The following is a 23543-nucleotide window of genomic DNA, read 5'->3' as shown; positions in this document are numbered from 1 at the left end:
TGGCCCAAATCACGAATCCTTCAAATTATCAGATATAAATAAAGATTCACTATATTCAAATGTTCTAATGAATGATGTAGGAAGAGATAGATTTCTACTTACTGTAAAAGACATATGAAGTTGCAGAGCACTTACCATGGCTACCGATCTTACAACATCCTAAGGGTTATGCATTTCTCATCAGATGTTGTATGTTTAGTTTTGAGAGGTTCGTTCCTCTGTATCCTCAAGTAACACTCTGGACATACCCCTGATATGCAGTGGTAACACACAGTTTGTCAAATACCCACTTTTGCCTGCTAGGAGTGGATGTAGGAATAGTGATGAAGTGTTTTGACTTTTTCGCAGATGGAGCATAGTTTAACCGGCCTATTGATGGCATACAAAATGTCAGATTGGTGTGTGACACTGATACATGGAAATTCAGGAAGTAGTTACTTGCCAACTGTGGATCAGACAGTCCACCCTGGCTAGCAGTGACACCTTCACTTCTTGGAGAAGAATCTTCTGGAGGTCAGAAACAGTCTATGGTGGCTGTGTTAGGCCTGGATTACCTTTACATTGAGCATACCATGCATTTTCAATCACTTGAAGTCTGAGGAGCATGCTGCTTATTCTAGATGTGTGATGTCTTTATGATCCAGGTACTTGCCCACCATTTTGTAGTCAGGCTTTGTTTTCCTGAAACAGAACATGTGTCCACACACACCACGAAAAGGTCCACAGAGCATTGTAAGGTAGCATACCTGATAACAAGAATTTTTCATTTTTCCCATATATACCAGCGTGTATATATTAGCTTGTCAAGTACCTTTAGGCTGTATATTTACTATATTAATGAAATAACCTACTATACTAACATCCATAAGTTAAGGGATACTGGTGATTCATGAAGCAAAACAAAAATGTGTGCTCTAAAAGGTGCTAAGACATCACTGTAACATCGACACAGGGTTATATTGTATACAATTTATACTGTACCATAAGACTGACTATGATCCATAGCTGACATCTACCTAAATGTAAAATCAGCATAGTAGGTTATTTCATTAATATAGTAAATATACAGCCTAAAGGTACTTGACAAGCTAATGCATACACGCTAGTATATATGGGAAAAATGAAAATTTCTTGTTCTGCCACTAAAAGAATGTCATTTTAATAAAAAGTTAATTATTTTTAGAGGTAGTACAATTTTAGGGCAATGTACTTTGTCCAATAGTTTTTTTCAGGTGAGTAGAATATATTCTATCCCTGAAGTGTCATTCTGAAAAATGTCTGTGTATTGCAGTCATGTAATCTTAACAGTATCATGAAAAGGGTAGATTACTACTCACCATAAACATGACACATTGAGTTGCAGACGGGCACAACGAGAGACTGTTATGCACTGAACTTTCAACCAAAGTCTTCTTCAGAAAGGAAACACATCTCATGCACACATAACCATTCTCTCTGGCTGCTCCAGCCAGAGTGCAACTGTGTTGAACAGAGGCATCAATCCAGAGTGTGGCAAGAAAGGGAGAGGGATAGCAGGCTATGGGTAGCATATCAATCAAAGCACTATTTATGTGGGTCCATTTCTCTAATTATGATTATTGTCTGGGAACGGGATCAGTAATCGGGATATAGAAAATGTAATTCCCATATATGTTGTAGCTCGTATATATTTCCACTTGACACTGCGTCCGTGCAGAATGAAGTATAACAAAGAACTGACTAAAGTAAAGTTAAGATGGAGGCTTGACAGAGCACTTACAGTTCACAGATATTAAGATATTAAGTTTCGAGGTCGATATGAACTATCAATGCCACACAGACACCCCCCCCCCCCCCTCCCCAGTACAAAGTACTACAGACGACCAAGGATGAGTGAGGGCATGCGGGCGTTGATGTCGGTGGAAATCGTGTGTGTAGGCAGGCGCACCACAGGTACTTCCATCTCAAATGAGGTGGGTTGGGCAGGCAGAGTGGCGAGAGGCAGGTCCACTTCATAGTCAGTCAGCCACGATGGCCGGATGAGACGGGGGCCAGCCCGGGAGTAAGCGGGCGGGCGGTCGACGGCATGCTGGAGGTGTGTGTGGCCCTTAAGTGCATTGAGCCATCTGTAGAAATGAAAGCACGTAGAGATGCTCAGTCACACTCACACAGGAGTGTGAGGTTGTGTGCAATGTTGACGTGTAAGGGACCGTCCGATGGCGGGACCTCGGTATCTCTCAAAAGAATGAGCACTTGGTCGTCAAACGTCACTATAAAAACGTCATTCAATCGGTGTGGTGGCACGCTGCAGGAAAAACTGATAGTAGGTGTGTGTGTCTCCAATGTTGGAGGTGAGGATGTGTAACCTGCGCAGGGTGAAACAGAGGGCGAGGTCAGGAAACCAGCGAATGCTGGCGAACAGTCTTCAGCGGAAGAAGTGTGTGGTGAGGTTGATGAGAGCATGTCTTCATTCTCGATCAAGGATGGATCGACTGCAGAGTCCAACTGTGGTGGTGTGAGACCATTAGGGTCAATGAAAGCCAGTTTCAGGCGATGCAGAGAAACTGTCTGTGTGTGGTCTTTAATCATGATATCAAAAGTCATGTCCCGCCGCCACAGGAACTTGTAGGGGCCAAGATAAGGAGGTTGAAGAGGCTGCCTAACTGCATCATCACGCAGCATGATGTGGGAGCAGTCGGAGAGTGTGGTGGGAACATAAGTCTCGGGCGGTGAGTGGCTGATGGGCGGGTGCAAACGTGTTTGTTGGAAATGCGTGCGCATCTGGCTAATGAAATCTGGCTTGGGGGGAAGATCCTCGCTAACCTGGGGAAGAATAAGTTCCCTCGGTAGGATCGGATTTTTGCTGAAAACAAATTTGGATATAGTCCCCTGTAAGTCAGGTTTATAGGTCAAGCATAGACCAAGTAGCACCCATGGGAGAGCTTTCAACCAGAGACAATCATGGTATCGAAGGGCCGTCTCGAGGGTGCGGTGCCATCTCTCCACCAACCCATTGCTTTGTGGGTGATAGGTGGTAGTGTGTATTTTTTTAATATCACAGATATTGCAGAGGATGGTGAAAAGGGAGGATATGAACTGTCAATGCTGATCAGTGCTGATAGTGGTCGGACACCCGAAACGAGTGATCAACGAACCAATGAAAGCCTTGGCTACCATCTCGGCAGGTATGTTAGGGAGAGGGACAGCATCGACCCAGTGAGAGATAGTTGATAAGATATATCTATTGCCCTCCGAAGGAGAAAGAGGCCCGATCAGATCAATATGTACGTGACAGAATTGTCCTGCGGGAATGTCGAACTTGCCCAGGGGCGGGGAGGTGTGGTGGCTGATATTGTTGTGCTGGCAAGTGATGCAGCTGCGTGGCCAGGTTTGACAGTCCCACTTGATGTTCTTCCAAACAAAACATTCTGACAAGAGATGTGTGGTGGCTTGAACACCCGGGTGGGCTACGTTATGCAGGGCATCGAAAACCTGTCGGCGCAGCCCTGGTGGGAGCAAAGGGCGTACGGTGCTGGACAAAGAATAACACCACACCTCATCGGAAACGCCAGGAAATTTAGCCTTTGTGAAAACAAGTGATGTTTGTGGGTCTCGTAGGAAAGCCTGAGAATCTTCATCAGAAGCTTGGAGGGAGGCCAGATCGGAAAGATCAGCAATGCGGGAAACAGCACTGATCCACGAGAAGAAATCCACAGTGATGTTATCCGCACCCTTGATGTAACGCACGTCCATTTGAAACCAGATCAGAGTGGCGGTAATGTCGAGGGGGTGGGTCCTCAGGTGGGTTGCAGAACGCTTCTGCCAGTGGTTTGTGATCAGTGAGGACGAAAAACGAACGTCTCTCGACGTCGGGGCGGAAATGTTTGATTACCTCGTAAACAGCAAGGAGCTCGCTATCGAATGCAGAATATTTTCTTTGAGCCGTAGATAGTTTCTTGGAGAAGAAATGAAGGGGAGATACTGTGTTGCCCTTGCATTGTTGCAACACTGCCCCCACCGCGATGTCGCTGGCATCCATAGTGATGAATAACTCAGCCAAGGGGTCGTGGTTGGTGAGTGTCACAGTGTGAGCTAAAGAAGTCTTCAGAGCCTTGAAGGCCTCTAGCACTGGAGCAGTCCAAGGGACGGGTTTGATACCAGAAGTTAGTTTGCCTGATAGCGTGTCCGTCAGGGGTGCCTGAACAGCGGTGGCGGAAGGCAGATGGTGACGATAGTAATTGATGGCATAGCTCTTTGTAAGTAGCCGGGGGTGAAGAAACAATGAAACTCAGTGAGTGAAGTTGTGCTTCCATATCTTTGAACAAGGTATTGTTTGGCATGGTCATTGCGTAGCGCATATAACCTGTTGCATAAACATCTGCGCAGAAGAGGTGCAACACAAATGAACTGCAGGGTCACCACTGTGGGAACGGTATCAGTAATCGGGATATAGAAAATTTAATTCCCATATATATCATAGCTCGCATATATATTTACACTTGATGCTGCGTCCGTACGGAATAAAGTATAACAAAGAACTCACTAAAGTAAAGTTAAGATGGAGGCTCGACAGAGCACCTAGAGTTCACAGATATTAAGTCTCATAGTTGATACGAACTATCAATGCCACAATTGCTCTTACAATTCTTCTCAATGTATGTTTGTCATCCGGTTGGTGCAAAAAAATTGCATGTGTACCTGTGGTTGTTTTACCCTTTGCAAAATAATCAGTAAAATACCTTTATAATCCCAGAAATCACTGACTACAAACTTTCTGGCAAATTAAAAAGGATTCACATTTTTTTGTTGCAGGTTACCTGTTCCCATTTACTTCTTTGAGTGCTGTTTCATTGATGGTGTGAAGTGGTGGTTCCAGAAGTCATTCATTGTAACAAACTGAAGCATGAAATCAGTTAAACTCTTCTTAAAGCACTCCTGATCTTGCAGAGGAAAGCATTTTTGCACTAAATGATTTTCAAGATTGAAAAAAAAAAAAATGCAGCATTTATCTTCCATACAGCTTTCTGATATTTAATTTACATTCAACACGTACCATACTTTTTTTTCCTGAGGTGCTTATGGTGTGAACTACTCCTTATACCTTTAATCTCTCACAATTCAGTAACATTTTGTGCACTACCACAGTTGTTTCATCCATGGCTGTAGTTCAGGGAAATCCTTCACTTGGATCACCTTCAATATTAATACAGCTACATCTAAATTCGATCATCCATTTACGAACTGTTGAAAATGAAGCAGCAAATTCCTTATAAATGTTTACCAGCTATGATATTTTGTTAGAAATGAACCCTCCAACAAAGAATTAAATGAGAGCAAGCTACGCCAATTTATTCATTTCAACAAAACATTACTACTTTTAATGCTATATAAGCAATCTACTCTGCAGACCTAGTTTACGTATCAAGTTGCTAGGCTTCCAAATGGATAACTTAGTGGTGTGCCACTTGCAAGTGGACAAGTTTACCAAAAAACTGAGTTCTGGCTGTCTTGCACATATTAAGTTCTCTCTTTGTATTGGCCTCTGTACACCTAACCAGCATAACAGTCCCATTCCAAGACCCACAAACACCAAAATATTTTTTCCCTGTGTTGCACAAGACTGGATCAGCTACCACTTGTGCAATGAAAACGATTCTGGGGAGATCAAGTGTCAGTAAGGCTCCATCTGTGGTGTAATTCTTTTGATTTTTCCTATCATGGTCGTTTTGTAAGATTTATGTGAAATGAAGTAAAGAATCACAGGACTCTTCTTAGAATAACTGCATTCAGAATTTTAATGGTAAACTTCTCTATGATGCCTCTGTGGCAGTGTCTGCAACTGGAGTTTACAGTGTGTCCCCATGACACTGTGCTTACTAAATGAACACTAGATGAAATGTAACACCCAACTTTGGATCTTCTTTATATCCTCTATTAATCATACCTGGTAAGGTCCTAGACCGACAAGTAATACTTGTGGGAATGACCAACAGAAAATGACAAAGAATGTCAGAGAAAGTGTGCAATTGAGTTTGCCTTATTTCACTTCTGTAGCAGTGCAGAAGCTCTGTCACAATTTGCAATGGGTACTAAGATTATACTGAAAGGAAAGGTAACAGTTGTCTGTGGAACCATGTTAGGTGACCAGCTTCATTAGGTGGCACAGACATTGTGCCAAATAGGGTATTGTGTCTTTCAAAATGAAAATGACTCCATTCATACGACCGAAATGCCTATGACTGGTTTGGTGAACTAGCATATGAAATAATGTCTTCTTTGAATATCGTTAATCTGAATCTCTCAAGCAGTTGTAACACTTTCTTTGCAGCAATTGGTATAAAACTATGAGGACCACCATTCAGAATTTTAATTTTCCTAAGGAATATTCAGACAGTTTTGGATGCTAAATTTGACCCAACTCCATATTAATTGCGTTTTCATACGAATTTTGCCCTACCTTTCTGTCCTTCACAGCGTTTATTTTCTATTTCGATTTGTGTACCACTAAAATAAAAATTAAAATCTAAACTTAATTTCTAATCATTTAAATGTGATTAGATGTTATACTACAAGCTACTCAAGACTTAGCAAAAGGGTAGATATGTCCATAGTAAGTGGAATGATGCCAACACTCAGCCCTCCTCTCTTTATGAATCACACTGTCAATAAATGGTTGAGAAACTCAAATTCTATTAAAATTTTCAGGTTAGTTAATCCCTAAATAAATACAGTTTACAGTGTATTTCTTAAGAAAAAATTGATAGCACAGGTACCCACTCCCAGTTACAGGGAGGGCAACTCAATTGATCAACAGAATTAATCACTTATATCTCTCTGTAGCAGAATTCTAGAAAATATCCTGATTTCAAACATAAAGACATCCCTGAATTAGGTGCTCTTCACCCAGTCATCCAGCACATATTCTGCAATGCTGACCACACAAAAACTAATAGGTTTCAGTCCTGGTCCAGCACACAGTTTTAATCTGCCAAGAAGTTTCAAATCAGCACACACTCAACAGCATAGTGAAAATTCATTCTCGTGACTCATTTTCTCCTAAGATACATAGATTAAGGTAATGCACTGTTCCCAGGTAATGCACTGTTCCCCTTTATACGTATCTGGAGCCAGTCGAAACAGACACTGCTGACCACATCTTTCAGGTGATGCCTAGCGCTGATAGAAACTGACAGTTTGTTTGTCATTATGAGCAAAATTATTTTTAAAGCAGAATTTTACATGCCCATTTAATAGTGTGGTCCCAGATTAGCCTACTGCAATATTTGTTTTTTATATAACTGTGCATTTGATTTCAGATTTACTGCTATCTTGAAATTCTGAACTGCTGCATCTATAAATAAATCTTTGTAGCAGGTGCCAATCATATAGATTTCATTTCCGTTGGAGTTGTACTTCTACTGGAAACAGAGTCTTCAAGTAATTTCAGTTTTATTACAAAGGAATACACCACACTCCTTTTAACAAATGGTTATATTGTATTCCAGCTTTCAATATTACAACCATTAGTAACAGGTAATATGGCTTGTTCATTCAGTTTCACATCAGACAGCAGTCTTTGACAGTCCATGGAAGAATGATTTAACTGACAGTTTTGTCAACTTGTCAGGGCATGCTTCTTACTCAGTGGTGGACCTCGCTGCTCCAACCCAGGACACTGAATCACAGAACAAAAACAAAACCCCATAAGCATCGCAACTCGTAATAATAATGCAAATGCCCAAACACCATACCACCTTGAAGCCATGCAGTAGCCATCCGTATCATATCTCATTCAAAAACAAATTATAAAAACTTCCAGTGCCCTATGCTAAACTATTTAAAAAATGGTAGCAACTGTTGACCATCATTCATAGGCTAGGTAGACATAAGGTCAAGCTAAGCAAGAAAATGAAATAATTTCCCCCTCATTCTGTGGTGTTGTGTCCTCAATTAACTAAAATCCTGGGTGACTTTTTTACTTACTTTGTGAACAATTTCTATCACCCTTTTCTTTTTAAGTCTTATCTCATAATAATAATGACGACTCCATTAAATCATCAATGCTGATCTCAGAAAGCAAAGTATAGATGTTATTGTTGAAGTATTGTGTGACACCCTTCATCATGGCTTCAGTGAGATCTTGAGACTCCAGCATTTTGAAATCTTACAAAGGCTTATAATTTTCAGTATGTGATGAGTAAACCTATTTTTTTATGTTGTACATTCCAGACGAAGCCATATACGGAGCACCTCACCTGTTGCTGTTGAACCTGAGCCACAATGCTCTGACTGGTCTAGAGAGAGCTGGTATTAAGGGACTGAAGTCTCTTGAGGTCCTTGACCTCAGTAACAATCAATTGTCACATATTCCTGGAAGTTCATTAACTGGAATGGATTGGCTAGTTGAACTCAAGGTATAAAAGAGCAATAAAATAAGAATTTAATAGTTTTCAATGTGCTGCAAAAACTGCAATCAGAAATAACTAGCTGCATTAGTAGTGCAATATTTATTGTTGAAGCAGTGGTTTTTCATTAGAGTGATATTGCGATGCACTTAGATATAGCTTAGGATTCTGTCGCAAGTAGCATTACAGGTAGTTGCTTAAGCTCACCAATATTAGAGTGTGACTAGGATCCTTAATTTAATGTAACAGCCATTAAATCTGTAGGCTTTTAAAAATGGAGAGACACACAGCATTTCTTCTTGCATCCAGGATTCATAAAAATTCAAAAATAAATTGATTGTCATATGTGGGGTGTGAATGGTGAAGTTTTCTGTATTGGTATATTTTCCCTCAAATTATGCCAGCTAATTTATTCTTAACTTCATACAAGATACATAAATTTTGAAAAAAAGTTTATAGACTTTATCAACATATCTTGTCACTGAAACTTCCTAGGCCAGGAAGCTGAGTGCTTCTTTTGCTAGAGAGCAATGAATCTCAAATGTACCTTTAACAACAATGAACAGTATTGCTGTATTGCTCACTGATTATCACAAGAATGGTTTATGTTTGGTGATATTTCACTTTATAAAACTATACTGCGAGTGTAAAAACTCTTTATTCTTTGGGCTAATTTTGATGGAAGCCACAGGTGACAGCCAAAAAGTGCCAATAGCAGCTTATGGTTGGTGACCAAGTGAAATTTATTTTTGTATAAGAAAACTTGGAATTTCTTAGGGGCACAAAATATGGTTAGGGCTTCCTTTCTATTTTGTGAATAGTTTAGCTGTACAGAAGTTAAAATTTTGGAGACACACTTGACCAGTTATTCTGCAATTTTTTATGCTAATATGGCTCTGATACCATATTGTGATGCATCATCAATTGTGAGCACAAGTTGTTTTTCATGTGTAAGTGATGCTAAGAAAGATACACCTTTCTTTTGCAGTGTATTTAATGAGTGTGCAATTTCTGCTGCTTTGGGAATGAATTGCTAGTAATAATTGATTTTCCCCAAAAACGACTACCCTTCTTTTATGTTTCATAGATTATCATTTGCAGCCAAGTGCTCTAGTATGATAGATGGGTGTGGCCAGGGCCACTTTAAGGCCCAAGTGACACAAATCACTGCTTGGGGCACCAAGCTGGGACAGGTGCTAGAGGCACCATTTGTATACAATGTGTATCACAATTCATAGCAAAAACTGATACAGGTGAAAATGTATGAGGGGACAATGGGCAGGGGCAAATAATAAGTTACTTTTGTGGTCCCAAGCTGACCCTGGATGTGGCCTAAGTACTCAATGCTAGTCTGGAAACAGGAAGTTTTATTTCAGGCCAACTGATTTGAGCTCAGTGAACAGTGCCCTTAGATTTGTGATTTCCTTCAGCATTGCTTTCAGTGACTTCATCTAAATAATTAGTGCAGGACAGAATTACTTACATGAGTCATTTTAAAATTACGGAAAAACAATAGCTACAGATACAGTAACCCATGGAAGCTTCGAGCATCCACACCATCACAAACATGTAGATTTCTATTTGACAGTGCATTGCCTCATATCTGTTAAATAATATGAATCTGCATTTTAAACATATCTACAGACCATCAAACTATTCAGTTATGGCTACAGCTCTGCCCTGATTGATAATACAGGGTGATTCAAAAAGAATACCACAACTTTAGGAATTTAAAACTCTGCAACGACAAAAGGCAGAGCTAAGCACTATCTGTCGGCAAATTAAGGGAGCTATAAAGTTTCATTTAGTTGTACATTTGTTTGCCATTTCAGCCAATAAAGTTTTTGGTCCCTTTTTCTTCGAAGGTGCTACTGTAACTGGACTACAGTATCTGGAGATGTTAGAGAATTGGCTGTTCCCTCAGCTCGAACAAGAAGCACAACAATTCATATTTCAGCAGGATGGAGCGCTACCACATTGGCACTTATCTGTCCGTAACTACGTGAACGTCAACTACCCGAGGCGATGGATCGGCCGCCAGGCAGCCCGTGACAGAGCACTTCATCACTGGCCTCCAAGAAGCCCTGATCTTACCCCCTGCGATTTTTTCTTATGGGGGTATGTTAAGGATATGGTGTTTCAGCCACCTCTCCCAGCCACCATTGCTGATTTGAAATGAGAAATAACAGCAGCTATTCAAACTGTTACGCCTGATATGCTACAGAGAGTGTGGAACGAGTTGGAGTATCGGGTTGATATTGCTCGTGTGTCTGGAGGGGGCCATATTGAACATCTCTGAACTTGGTTTTGAGTGAAAAAAAACCTTTTTAAATACTCTTTGTAATGATGTATAACAGAAGGTTATATTATGTTTCTTTCATTAAATACACATTTTTAAAGTTGTGGTATTCTTTTTGAATCACCCTGTATACCTACAGCTCTGCCCTGATTGATAATATACCATGAAAAAAGAAATGCATAAAATTACACCACTTCTGTATGCTGATCAACAGCGACAGCAGTTACAAAAACTGATGCATCATCCCATATGTTGGCCAAATTTCAGTTAATCTCACAAAAAAGTTAATCTCGCAACTACAGACCTGAATTTTATAATACAGACAGCATATCAACATTTTTATTCAACAGTAAGGACAAATTACAAACCTTCATGCAAAGTAGTGTGTACTAAAGCATACACAAGCACACTGGAAAAGTATATGTGGATTGTTCATGTAGTGTGGTGGCAGTTGGGTTATCTGAACACAAGAGAAGCTGAAGATTAAAAAGATTGAACCTTGGCCAATCATCTTAACAGAAAACCAACCATATGATGTAGATTGTGATGTTTTAAACTCTGTTAAAAAAGGCAGAAAGATGATCCCACTGGAAATACTCGAAATCTATATACGTAGAATCCCAGCTTAGCAGTAAATGGTGAAATTCACTTTCCTTTTTTCTGTTCAGTTAAATTAAGTTTTAGTTGTACAAATATTGCATTAAAATTGTAAATTCAATTTTTTAAAATATTTTGTTGGCTGTATCTCCACATAAAAGAATTTTTTTAGTTTTTATTTATTTTTTTTATTTTTTTTATTTTTTAGTGAAATGTAACTGTTTCTTTGTGCCATACGAATGTGATACTTTCTTATGTAAGCATTCTATATGTCATCATTTTTGTGTGTTCTGTATAAATAATGCCTATGTAAGTCACACATGATTTTATCCATGTTTGCAAAATTCAGTTGTCATCTAACAATGGTCTAAGAAGCCAAAGGCAGGTTCATGACCAAATAAATATAATTTGCAGAACATTAGGCATGTTTCCTGTTTGATAGGACATACACACTATCAAGCAACAACAGAAAATTCGGTTACTAAGTGGTGGCAGAATACACAAGAAAATACTATTATGATTGGCAAGCTTTTGGAGCCAGTGGCTCCTTCTTCAGGCAAAAGGGTTGAAGGGGAAGGAAGAAGGGTGAAGGAAAAGAACTGGAGAAGTCTAGGAAAAGGGGTAGATTTTGGGAAAGTCGCCCAGAACTGCGGGTCAGAGGAGACTCACTATACGGGTAAGTACGGTCTCCGCTAACCCATGGTTCTGGTTGACTTTCCCAAAATCTACCCCTTTTTCTAGACCTCTCCAGTCCTTTTCCTTCACCTTTCTTCCTTCCCCTTCAATCCTTCTGCCTGAAAAAAGCTTGCCAATCACAACAGTCTTTTATATGCGTGTTCTGCTGCCGCTTAGTGAGTAGATTTTTCATCTATCCAATTAAATAATTTTATCAGTAATTGATTGTTTTCATTGTTATGTAAAATTCAGTTAATATTATTACAAATAACTTTGGAAAATAGGCAGTGGTCAGGCTTTGTCGAAAGATTAGGTACTACAGCAATATGAAAAGCCAAACGGTTTATTTATCACCATTGTGTTTCGCGAATATTCATCAAGCAAAAGCTCTAGACAGGTGTAGGCCAAATCTTCTTTGGAGAAATATTAACCCCTTGCTAAATTTGCTAGTAGTTCCTTGAGTCTTGGAATGGTGGTGTAACTGAGCACAGATTATGTGTTGATTATGGACTTAAAAAAAATCAGAAATGAAAAGACTGAATCCTTAATTACAAGTCCAAACAGATTTAAAGCATGTAGTTCAAAGGTTTCTTGGGTACAGAACTGTTTGCAGATATGGCTGTTAAATAGCAAGTGTGACTTGCCTATAAGCAGCAAATTATCCTTAGCTTGGAATTGGTTGGTTTTTGTGTGTGACTAAATGGCAAACAGTTGATAGTGTTGAAGATCTCAAATGATGATGCATTTCTAGGTTTGTGAGGTATGCTGTTGCCCTCACGCAGACTAAATTGTACCTGTATTTCTTGTATATCCAGCACAAAGTGAAACTTATATGAGATGACCAACTCAGCAAAAGCCTTTACACTGTTTACTTGCATCAGCATTTTTTTCTGTTTCTGCAATTAAGTGCTCGGCCTGAGCGAGGCAAACAATGGCTATGTGGTCTTGCTTGATGTACAGAATGCTTATAGTGAATGTGTGTGGAAGGATGTTCACTTACGTTGTCTAAAACTTTCTGAGAAAGAATGCAGGAGGTTTTGGAAGCAGCTGTTTGTCAACATGGCACTGTTGGAAGTATTGGACAATGCTAAAATGGCAATGGGCAACATCAAAGTTTAGGATAATTGGACTGTGTACACTGTTCTGTTATAAAATGTACTTCTGCCATCTCAAGTAAATATTCAAATTGTTGGTCTGCATCTGAGACACTCTGAATGTTTGGGCTGTAGCCTTTGCCTTGTTAACTGCAGGGTCCTCTAAATGTAAGGCTTCCTGATCTATTTCTCCATCAGGACTGGAACAGACATCAAAATTGTTTATAAGAGAGTAGGTATCTCCTCTTGACACTCAGGACTAGAATACCTGTTGGGTTGCAAATGGAATTTGTAACCCACATAGATTGACAACCCCAGCTCAATACGGTTGTTCTGGCCTCTTGGTGTAGATAGTAAAATTCTAGCTTGGTTGCAATAATGTGGTACTTCTTGCTTTAATATGAACTAAGCATTGCAAAAATGTCATTGAAAGATAACACTCGTGGTTCAACTGTGGAGCTACCTTCTTCGACAATTCAGAAGTTTCTGATATGCTCAAGACAGGAAAAATTATTTGTTTTGCATTCAGTTTAAGCAAGTAGGGACTTCAGAAAGTACATTACACATGGCATCCCATGCTAAGTCCTTTGCACAAGAGTGGTGCATTGTCAGAAGAGAGTATATGTTCCAGGTTTCCTGCAGATGCAGTTCATCTGTCGTCTGGATAACATGCACATCACAGTGTGCAACTGAAATGGCACAACAACTGGAAACATATTCCAAAATTGAAGTACACAGGACAGTATGATTCTTGCTGCAAAAGGTCTAAATTTCACACTGATTCACCACAAAATACTGGTATTTTATGGACCAAATGCAATGTTGCATGCAGCTGTAATGAAATCGTGCCAACAATTTGTCCAAGGCTGCATATATGGGAGTGTGGTGATCAGGAATATCAGATCATGCATCATGTGATTACCATCTTTTCAGCAAATGGACAGAATATCTGGGAGAAAGGGATTTTCCAATGATGAGAATGTTCACACAATGGTTCTCAAATGGCTCTGTGTCCAAAGAGCAGATTTCTATTGTCAGGGAATTGAAGAATTGGTACAATTTCTTGAATGGGGTTTACAGAGACTTGGTAATTATGTTGGAAAATTGTGTAATGTATCTGTGTCACTTTAAAGAGTAGTGCAGCATTCAAAAAATGTTACTTGGTCTGCCATAACAATGTGCAACTTACTTCTTTTTGAAATCACCTTGTACCTGTTAAGCTTTGAAGTGGAACATAATCCACTGTGCATATATGTCTCAGTCTTCACACATATCTTGGAAAGAGAGGAATATAATGGAGAAGACGGGCCATTGTCAACACACACACACACACACACACACACACACACACACACACACACACACACACACACGCGCGCGCGTCACACACACACACAAAGAAAAGAAAATCAGTAACAGCATTGTGATCTTATTTAGAACATGTTTGTTGTAGCTGAACTTCCTGCAGCATTTTCAGTTATTGCTGCTACTAGGAGTGTTCCAATAATTGAGACTACAAATCAAACTACAACCTGCATCAAGGGTACAAAAATCTTTGCTCCTGCTGTTTTGTTGTAGGAATAGAGTTTATTTTTTAAAAAAGAAATGCCTATACAGAAATAGGGAATGCCTGTATGGAAATAAGGCCACAAAGTGTAATAGCTAGGCCCAGCTGTTTTGCAGTTATCAGAAAAAAATAGAAATAGGCTGTGAGTTCATCATTAGATCTACATCTGCATCTGGATCAGGAGATAACTGAAGTAGCCCCTACACCAGAATCTGAAGTAGTCCCCCTCACCAGAATCATATGATCACTTTGTTGAAATAGTACAGAAATGCTCATGGATGGCTAGTCTTTGACCTTTCAGAATAAATCGCATACAGAGGCTTACTCCAAGCACAAAACAACAACAACTTTTTTTAGAAGATCATGAAGCCAGGAAACAACTTTAGCTGGCCCAACACTTAACAATTTAAGCACCAAAATCAAAAGAGGGAATTGGTATATCTCATGGAAGAATTAGATATGTCCAGATGTAGTCAAAAAGCATGGAGACTGCTGAGGAGATTAAATAATGATTCAACCAAGAAATCTGTACATGCCAATATTTCTGCTGATCAAATGGTTACATGCACGACACTGGAAGAGGAAATCTGTGATCTTCCTCAGAGTTTACTCAAGAAGATTTGGAGTGGGCAATATCCCATGATAAATTTCATAAACCTGCTGGCCCAAATGGTATCAGAGTTGAAGAAATAAAACATTTTGGTGCAAAAACATACAATTGGCTTCCCTATGTTTCTTCAATAATTGTCTCAGTACATGTACAAAGTTATGTAGGGAATCTCAAGTAGTTGCAAATCTGAAACAATGCAAGCAGGCTGATGACCTAAGAAGTCACCGATCTTTGAACAAATGATCCATAATAGACTCTCAGAAGCAGCTGAATACCACTTAATCCCACAACAAACTGTATTTAGATTCAGAAAGGACTGCACTGCATAGATAGTGTCACAAGTTCCATGCAGATTTTCGCGGATGATGCTGTAGTATACAGAGAAGTTGCAGCATTAGAAAATTGTAGCAAAATGCAGGAAGATCTGCAGCGGATAGGCACATGGTGCAGGAAGTGGCAACTGACCCCTAACATAGACAAATGTAATGTATTGCGAATACATAGAAAGAAGGATCATCCTTTATTGTATGATTATATGATAGCAGAACAAACACTGGTAGCAGTTACTTCTGTAAAATATCTGGGAGTATGCGTGCGGAACAATTTTAAGTGGAATGAACATATAAAATTAATTGTTGGTAAGGTGGGTACCAGGTTGAGATTCATTGGGAGAGTCCTTAGAAAATGTAGTCCATCTACAAAGGAGGTGGCTTACAAAACACTCGTTCGACCTATACTTGAGTATTGCTCATCAGTGTGGGATCCATACCAGATCGGGTTGACAGAGGAGATAGAGAAGATCCAAAGAAGAGTGGCGCGTTTCGTCACAGGGTTATTTGGTAAGTGTGATAACGTTACGGAGATGTTTAGCAAACTCAAGTGGCAGACTCTGCAAGAAAGGCGCTCTGTATCGCTGTGTAGCTTGCTGTCCAGGTTTCGAGAGGGTGCGTTTCTGGATGAGGTGTCGAATATATTGCTTCCCCCTACTTATACCTCCCAAGGAGATCACGAATGTAAAATTAGAGAGATTCGAGCGCGCACAGAGGCTTTCCGGCAGTCGTTCTTCCCGCGAACCATACGCGACTGGAACAGGAAAGTGAGGTCATGACAGTGGCACGTAAAGTGCCCTCCGCCACACACTGTTGGGTGGCTTGCGGAGTATAAATGTAGATGTAGATTAAATCTAACCCAGCATACTGAAGACAGTTTAGAGACAAGAAAGGTCACCAGGAAAGCATTTATTGATCTAACAGCAACTTACAACACAATCAACCATCAAATGCTTCTGTACAAAATGTATGAATAATGATTACTATCTTACACAAATGATTGAAGATATCCTTCAAAATAGGTTTGCCGTAGAATTTTTAGGTCAACAGAGAGTTCAAAAGAATGAGTTACCACAGGGCAGTGTTTTGGTGCCTCTATTATTTAATATCGATACCAATGATCAACCCCTGCCTAATAACACACAAAGTTTCAGTTATGCTGATGATCTCACCCTCTCCTCCCAAAGTGACATCTTTGAACAGTTGGAGCTAAATCTTAGTGCTGCTTTGGAGGAGTTAGTATTTATCTAACTCCTCCAAGGCAGCATTAAGATTCAGTTACACTTGTTCAAAGTTCTCACTTTGGGAGGAGAGGGTGATATCATCATCATAGATAAAACTTTGTGTGCTGCTGTAAGAACCAGTTAAAATCAAATCCCATCAAAGCACAAGTCTGGGGATACGATCGGAGGAACAGGCAAGTTGTCAAGAAACTTTGAGTTACTTGGAGAGAAGCACAGCTGGAATGCAGTTTCCAGGCCAAATATCTAGAGGTCACTCTTGACTGTGCATCGACTTTCAAGCAGCACTGGATAAATGTAAAAGAAAAAGTATCTGCCAAAAACAACATCTTGTGCAAAATTACAGAAAAATCCTGAGGTGTGACAGTTAAAACTACAGCTTTACCTTTTTTGTTGTTATGCAACAGGTGAATATGTTAGCCCTGCTTGTTAGAATTCTGCCCATGCTAAGCAAGTGGATATCACTCTTAATGAGTTGTGTACACTCATTAGGGAATGTCTGAAATCCGGAGATTATATGGTCACCATCCTCCTCCTTAAAGACTGGCATCCAGGAAAAGTTTCATGAGGGCAACACATAACTTTGGCCAGTATACATGTTTTTGATTATCTACGTGGAAGATGATGTCTGAACACAACTGGATGACACCATCAGAAAATCTAGCTGCTGGTTTCACTGAAGAATGGCCTGCTTTGAAAACTCTGAACAGGCTCAGAGCAAGGTCAAAAGATAGTATGAAGAAAAGGTCTTATTCCACATTGTCAGTCATGTGGAGTTCAACAAAGTATGAAAAACTTAATACCATTGTAGACTATATTGTGAAAATGTATTATTGTCTTGACATTTTAAATTAGTTATTAGTTTATAAGTGCTATTACATATGCATTTCGCATGCTGAAGTTTGATGCTTTTGGTGCAAACAAATAGATCTGGATAATTTTACATACACTAGCCCAGCATTCCAGAAATTGAAATAGGCCAAGAGTTCATCTGAGAGAAGTGTAAATATAGTGGCAAGTGAAGTTTGTAGGATTGGCCTAAGACATTTACCAAAATCATTGCGCAGTTACTTGACTGCATGACAGTCACAACAAGAAAGAGATGTTGTACCACACACCTCTGACACAAACAGTACCATCCGGAGAGTTTCCAAGGCCCTTTAAAAGTTTGCTCTGGTAAATAATTGGACAACCCCAAATGACGGGAGCACTGGACTGTGTACTTCAGTGAAGCTGATGACTGATGGATATACTCTTCAGGATGAAAAAAACTGCCTTTGGAACAATCCCTAATCATAAAGCATGACAAGAGATACTGAAAGTTAAGGCAAATGTTGTGGTTGAATTTTTTACAGCATAGGTGATAATTGTGTGTTAAGGAGAGCAGCTGGTTGGTGGTAGAAACAAATTTATTCAACTCATTGGAGTTTTTGCACTGGTTAGGCATGACATTGCCTGCTTATAAAGGCCATGGTAACATTATCAGGATTTGGGTATAGAGATACAGGAATCATACTCAGAACATAGGTTGAAACCACCATAAAGAGACTAGGGAGGCTATTTGGTAGTAGTGTGTTTCATATTTTATGGTATGTGAAGGACGTTTCTGGCAACTTGGAAGACTAGTTAGGATTAGCAAGCCACTCAGAATTATGAATGTTTATTTGTGGGTAAGGGAAGGGCAAGGGAACTGGATAAGAATGAAGGGGGATGTGTGTGTAGGACATATGTAAATAAGATTGCTTTCTTAGATGGTGTTGGTACTGCTGTTCTGGCTGTTGGAGGAGAAAGGACTTTATCTATGAGAGGAAATGGAGGAAACAGCCATGACAAAGCAACATGATTTTTCAAAAGGGGCAGAGGCAGTTAAGCAATGCCTGTGGTGGATGATGTAACTGTATAGGACAAAGCTGGTGAGGGTCAGTGACTGGTGGAACCAGAAGAGGAAGATGTTTCTGAAATGGTGGTTGGTAGTCAAAGTTAACAATTTTTATGGTGTGTCTAGTGGGAGGAATACCAAGAATTAGGTAGAATTTCAGAAGATATAGTGGGACTGGATTAGGACAATTTTGAATTATCTGATATGGCAGAAGTAAAATGAGCAAGGATTCATGATAGGGCTAGTCAGGGAAAGTAAAATACTGTATTTGAAAATAAGGATAATGTACAAGAGAAACAGAACCCAGGGTAAAAATAAGTGCCAGATCCAAGATAGTGGCAGGTTTCTGCACAGCAGTCATTTTCATGTTTGGCTGTGAGAACACCAAGTCTTCAAATTATGTAACACTCATTGACCAATATGCATAGGGGAAGTCTGCACTGTAGAGGAGAAGCAAGAAATGTAAAAAAGAAGAAATGCACAACAAATGAGCTGTAGACAAGAAATGCAAGGCAGTAACACAGCGTGCAGACATTAGTCGAATAAGTCAAGATTTTTAACATTGCAATACTTTAGCACAATAGATTGTTTCATATTTTACGTTGTTCACTCACTCACTTACACACACTCCAGCTAAAACTCTTTTCTTGATACCAGTGCTTCATTCTGACAGACTATAGTACAGTAAGTATACTTGACTCATGTCCATGTCATGAAGTATAACTCCCAGACACATTTCAATGCTCACAAGTAAGATTATGCAATATGGTGGCACTATGTCCTGGTATAATTTATGTCCAGTGCATCTCATCTCAATAATCAGTATTTAAATTTACTGAGAGTTTTTCAGTTGTGTTTTATAAACACTCAAAATGCAATGCAAAGCGTCCTATTAGCCTTCTTTTTACAGTACTTAGGTTCCAGCCTTTTCCAAATAGTATTGCCATATTTTAGTCTTCAACAATCAGAGGTGATGCCATGCAGCAAATTAAACTGTGATGCAAATACTTAGAAAAATGGTTCTAAAGAACAGCAAAAATGGTAAAAAAAACTACAAACAATATAAAACAACAAATCCCCAGCCTTCAGACTCAGAGTTTCTCTTTTGAATGTTATAGGGGAAAAAAGAAGCAGATGAAAGAAATCAGAATTTAGGTGAAGTACACAAAGATCATAAAAAAAAGAAAAATTAAAAAAACATCAAACAAGGGAAAGGCACGAACTAGAGAAGAAACTGAATGCATTGGACAACTGAGTTTTCTTCAGCCAGGATTCCATTACTTCAATTTTTATTTCTCACAGATTTTGTGTTTATATCATATTATATGGACACTGGTGGTTTCCTCTCAACAACTTCTATCACATTCCTTCTCTACTCCTTATCTCTAAGCCCCTATTCAGAGTAACTGGGGCTTCAATCCGTCATTGTTTTAAATTGCCACCTATGCTTCCTCTACACATGTAAACTGTCTTTCAGTCATCTGTGTATAGGATATGGCTGAGGTACAACACAGGTAATAAATAATAGAGCTTATACCACAAAGCTCCTTGAGTGTAAACTTCAGAAAAAAAAAACAGATTTGTAAAAAAGGAAAAAAGAATGTTTTTCTGTATGCTATTTCATATAGCTATAAAACAGATGCTACTAGTAAGCGGTATACATATTAACAAATACACTTGTTTCAGATGGACAACAACAGAATATGTGCAATACAAGGATCGCCCTTCAATGAAATGCCAAGGCTTCGCTTCCTCAGCCTCAGAAACAATAAAATGACATCATTTCCAGAACCAACTTTTAAAAAGCTAAGGAGCAATTTTGCTGTGCTCGATATAGCTGGTAATCCCATCTCGTGTACCTGCAACTCACTTTGGCTTCAGAATTGGATGAGAGAAGCACCTGGAAGTGATTTGTATTGTTCTGATGGTTCATTGCTAAAGGATGCAAGGCTGTCACGCCAAGAGTGTAAGGGTGAACAAATAACTGAAAAATTTGCACCAGGATGTGACAGTGAACTGACAGCTGGGAATTCTGGTAAATATTATCATCATCATTAATATTTAAAATGTATTACTGCTGTTTTTTCTGTTATTCTTATGAGTATTTTTATATTTCAGTGCAAGGAACATCTCAAGTATTGTCTACTTGGGTTGAAAACTCTCCTACACAAGAGCCGCATCCTTTGCCTCAAGATTCTGGATACTTTTATGATGATTTTGTAGAATACCAGTATGAAGATATGAATAATACAGAAAATAATGCAAGCCTCTCAGCTACCTCTACAAATATAAACACCTTAACTCCTGGTTTTACCAATCAAGATGATAGTCTGTCTTCACACTATATATCTGGTGACACACCAACATTTTATGCGGGCACCCAAAATAAGAGAAACAAGACAAGTACTGATGATATTGTTCCAATAAAAATACCACAGCATGTGCCCCCAAGTACTAGTGGTATAACATTTTTTGGGATTCCTCTACCAAGCCTTAGCCTTGGAGGACTGTGGGGTTCATCAAGGAAAGCAGACTCAGGTCCTGCAGAGGTGAGATTTGTTGGGGCAAGAGGGAAAGTGCACATACCACCACCAACAGCACCACAAATACAAAACGGTGGCTTCGTACCAATGTTGCCAGAATCTGGTGGCTTCACACCAATTGCTAACCCACAACTCAAACAAGAAATGAGAGAAATGTTACCTAGTATTCATTTAAAAACAAATAATAAAACAATTAATCTCACTTCTCAGCAAATGCCTAATAATACTTTGATCTCACAACGAAACATATCAGTTACAAGTCACATGGAAAAGAAAATAACATTACCACAGACACAAGAAGATAAGAAATTCATTAGTCAAAAACAGATGCTCCCAGCTGATGATAATGAAATGAAGAAGGTAACAGAGTTTAAATCAGGAGAAAATATCAACCCTGAACTTCCACTTAAACCAGATTTTATGGATCCACTCACAATTATCAGCAACTTTCCTCTAACAAAAGGACTTTTATCAAGCAAGTCTGAGTTTAGTGAAAAAGACAGCCAGGTAGTGACTTACACTCACGTTAATACTTCATTGCCAAACCAAAGACATATTATGCTAAGTTCAAATACCTCTGACAATCATGCTCTTTTATCGAAGGAAGTGAATTACAGCCAGCAAGTATTACAACAGACTTCTGTACCATCACATTTTGGAACCCCAAGTAATATTCATAAGAAATCTCAACATTCATCAATAAAACAGCATGACCTAATGGCTGACAATAACCAAACAGCAGCGGTTTTAAATATGGCAAAATTTTTGACTGAGACATTTGCAACAGGGCACTATAATAATACTTCTCAAACTACAACCTCAACACCAGGTAAACTGAAAATAATTACAGATTGTTCAAATTTTCAAATAGTCTAAACCTCTTTATGTATTACGTCTCTGTTTTGTTGTGCTGCACAGGTTCAACAACTACAAGGAATACACTGCAGCCATTGCAAGGTGGCCTCTCAATTGCAGCTGATACTTCAGAAGATTCAGTGAAAATTTTGCAAGCGCCATCATCATTGTCAAGTCTACTGATTCCACAAGAGCCATCGAGGCCACCTACAGGGAAATCCACCATCACAAAAGTCTTAACACCACCCCAGTTATCTCCAGGTCCTGAGCCAGTAGAAGATTACCTTCGAGGACCTGAACCAAACACAAATCCCAGATCTGCAGAAGATCCTCCTGCAGTCAGACCACCAGCAGAGACTGTGTGGAGACACAATAGTTCCATAGACTGGTACTTCAGAAACTACAATAATACTGAGCTGGAACCCTATGTCGGTCATGGAAGAAGACGCATGACTAACCAACAACCACGGGTTAAAACCTCTATCCTTGTTCTGATTCTAATGACAGTGCATATTATGTGAAGAGAGTGTGTGATCTCAGACATTCTACACAGAGACAAATTTCCAATAGAAAAAATTATTTCTAAGTAAAAAAGAAGCTATGTACAAAATAAAATTTAAACCATTGCAAAACAAAGCTATGGCAGATGAATAACAAAAGGAATGTGAATATATGAATATATAAGGAACTCCACTACTTGCTTGTGTGCTAGTATAGCTTTATATCTTTACTTTATGATGATATTTTTATGGTGTTTTATATCATGTTTAGCATTAATTTAATATTTCAAAAGTGCAAAGAGGCACTTTCACAACTGTAATCTAGTCTATGGACAGTAATTTGTATAAAAGGTGATACCAATGAGCTTTTCTTCATACAGTAGCAACATTAGTTTGGAAACAACATCTGCCAAGAATCAGAGTGAGAGAACAGAGCTGGAAGTGAAAGAACAACCTAAAAGGCCAGACATTTTGCTTAATAATTTAATATAAATTGTAACTGCAGTCTTAACATATTTGTCCATTAAAACTGAAGAGTTCATTCTCTGGTTTAGTTCCTATGAGTTTATACAACAGGTTGGAGCATGAAATATCTCCTACCGAGAAGGCAGTGTACATTGTTTATATAAAAAATTTTATTATAATGACATTAAATTTAATGTGGTACAATAGAACATGCTTAGTATGACAGTGTTGTTGGCATATACCTTTTTCCATAAATACTCTGGAGTTATTGATATTTCTATGGTACGAATCCTATTACAACCTCTGTATACACATTATATTGCTGGTTTGTAGTGAACTTTAGATAATCCAACAAAAAGTCACATCAGGTTGTGAGTGGCTACTTTAACCAGAAAACATTATGAATATCAATGTGACTTGAAGCACAATCAAACTGGTGTGTAAATACAAAACTGAAAACTGTGTTTGCAACATGCATATTATCCTTGTCTTTAAAAAAAGTGTG

The 23543-nt window shown here is 39.0% G+C and overlaps 1 protein-coding gene across 1 annotated transcript in view; it reads left to right on the top strand.

The window, feature by feature from the left end:
* Window positions 1–23218, top strand: part of LOC124775156 (protein artichoke) — a gene marked incomplete at its 5' end in the record, with an annotated part of 177926 nt that extends 154708 nt beyond the window's left edge. The window contains 4 exons of the mRNA XM_047249996.1: window positions 8209–8393; window positions 20362–20710; window positions 20794–22047; window positions 22137–23218. Coding sequence (XP_047105952.1) covers window positions 8209–8393; window positions 20362–20710; window positions 20794–22047; window positions 22137–22594 — 2246 coding nt within the window. The remainder of the gene's footprint in view (window positions 1–8208; window positions 8394–20361; window positions 20711–20793; window positions 22048–22136) is intronic.
* Between the last annotated feature and the right edge of the window lie 325 nt (window positions 23219–23543).

This window comes from Schistocerca piceifrons, chromosome 2 (assembly GCF_021461385.2).
Source record: "Schistocerca piceifrons isolate TAMUIC-IGC-003096 chromosome 2, iqSchPice1.1, whole genome shotgun sequence".
In the NCBI taxonomy this organism is placed as follows: Eukaryota; Metazoa; Arthropoda; class Insecta; order Orthoptera; family Acrididae; genus Schistocerca; species Schistocerca piceifrons.
Note: the sequence above shows the minus strand (reverse complement) of the source record. Positions and strands in the feature narration are given on the sequence as shown.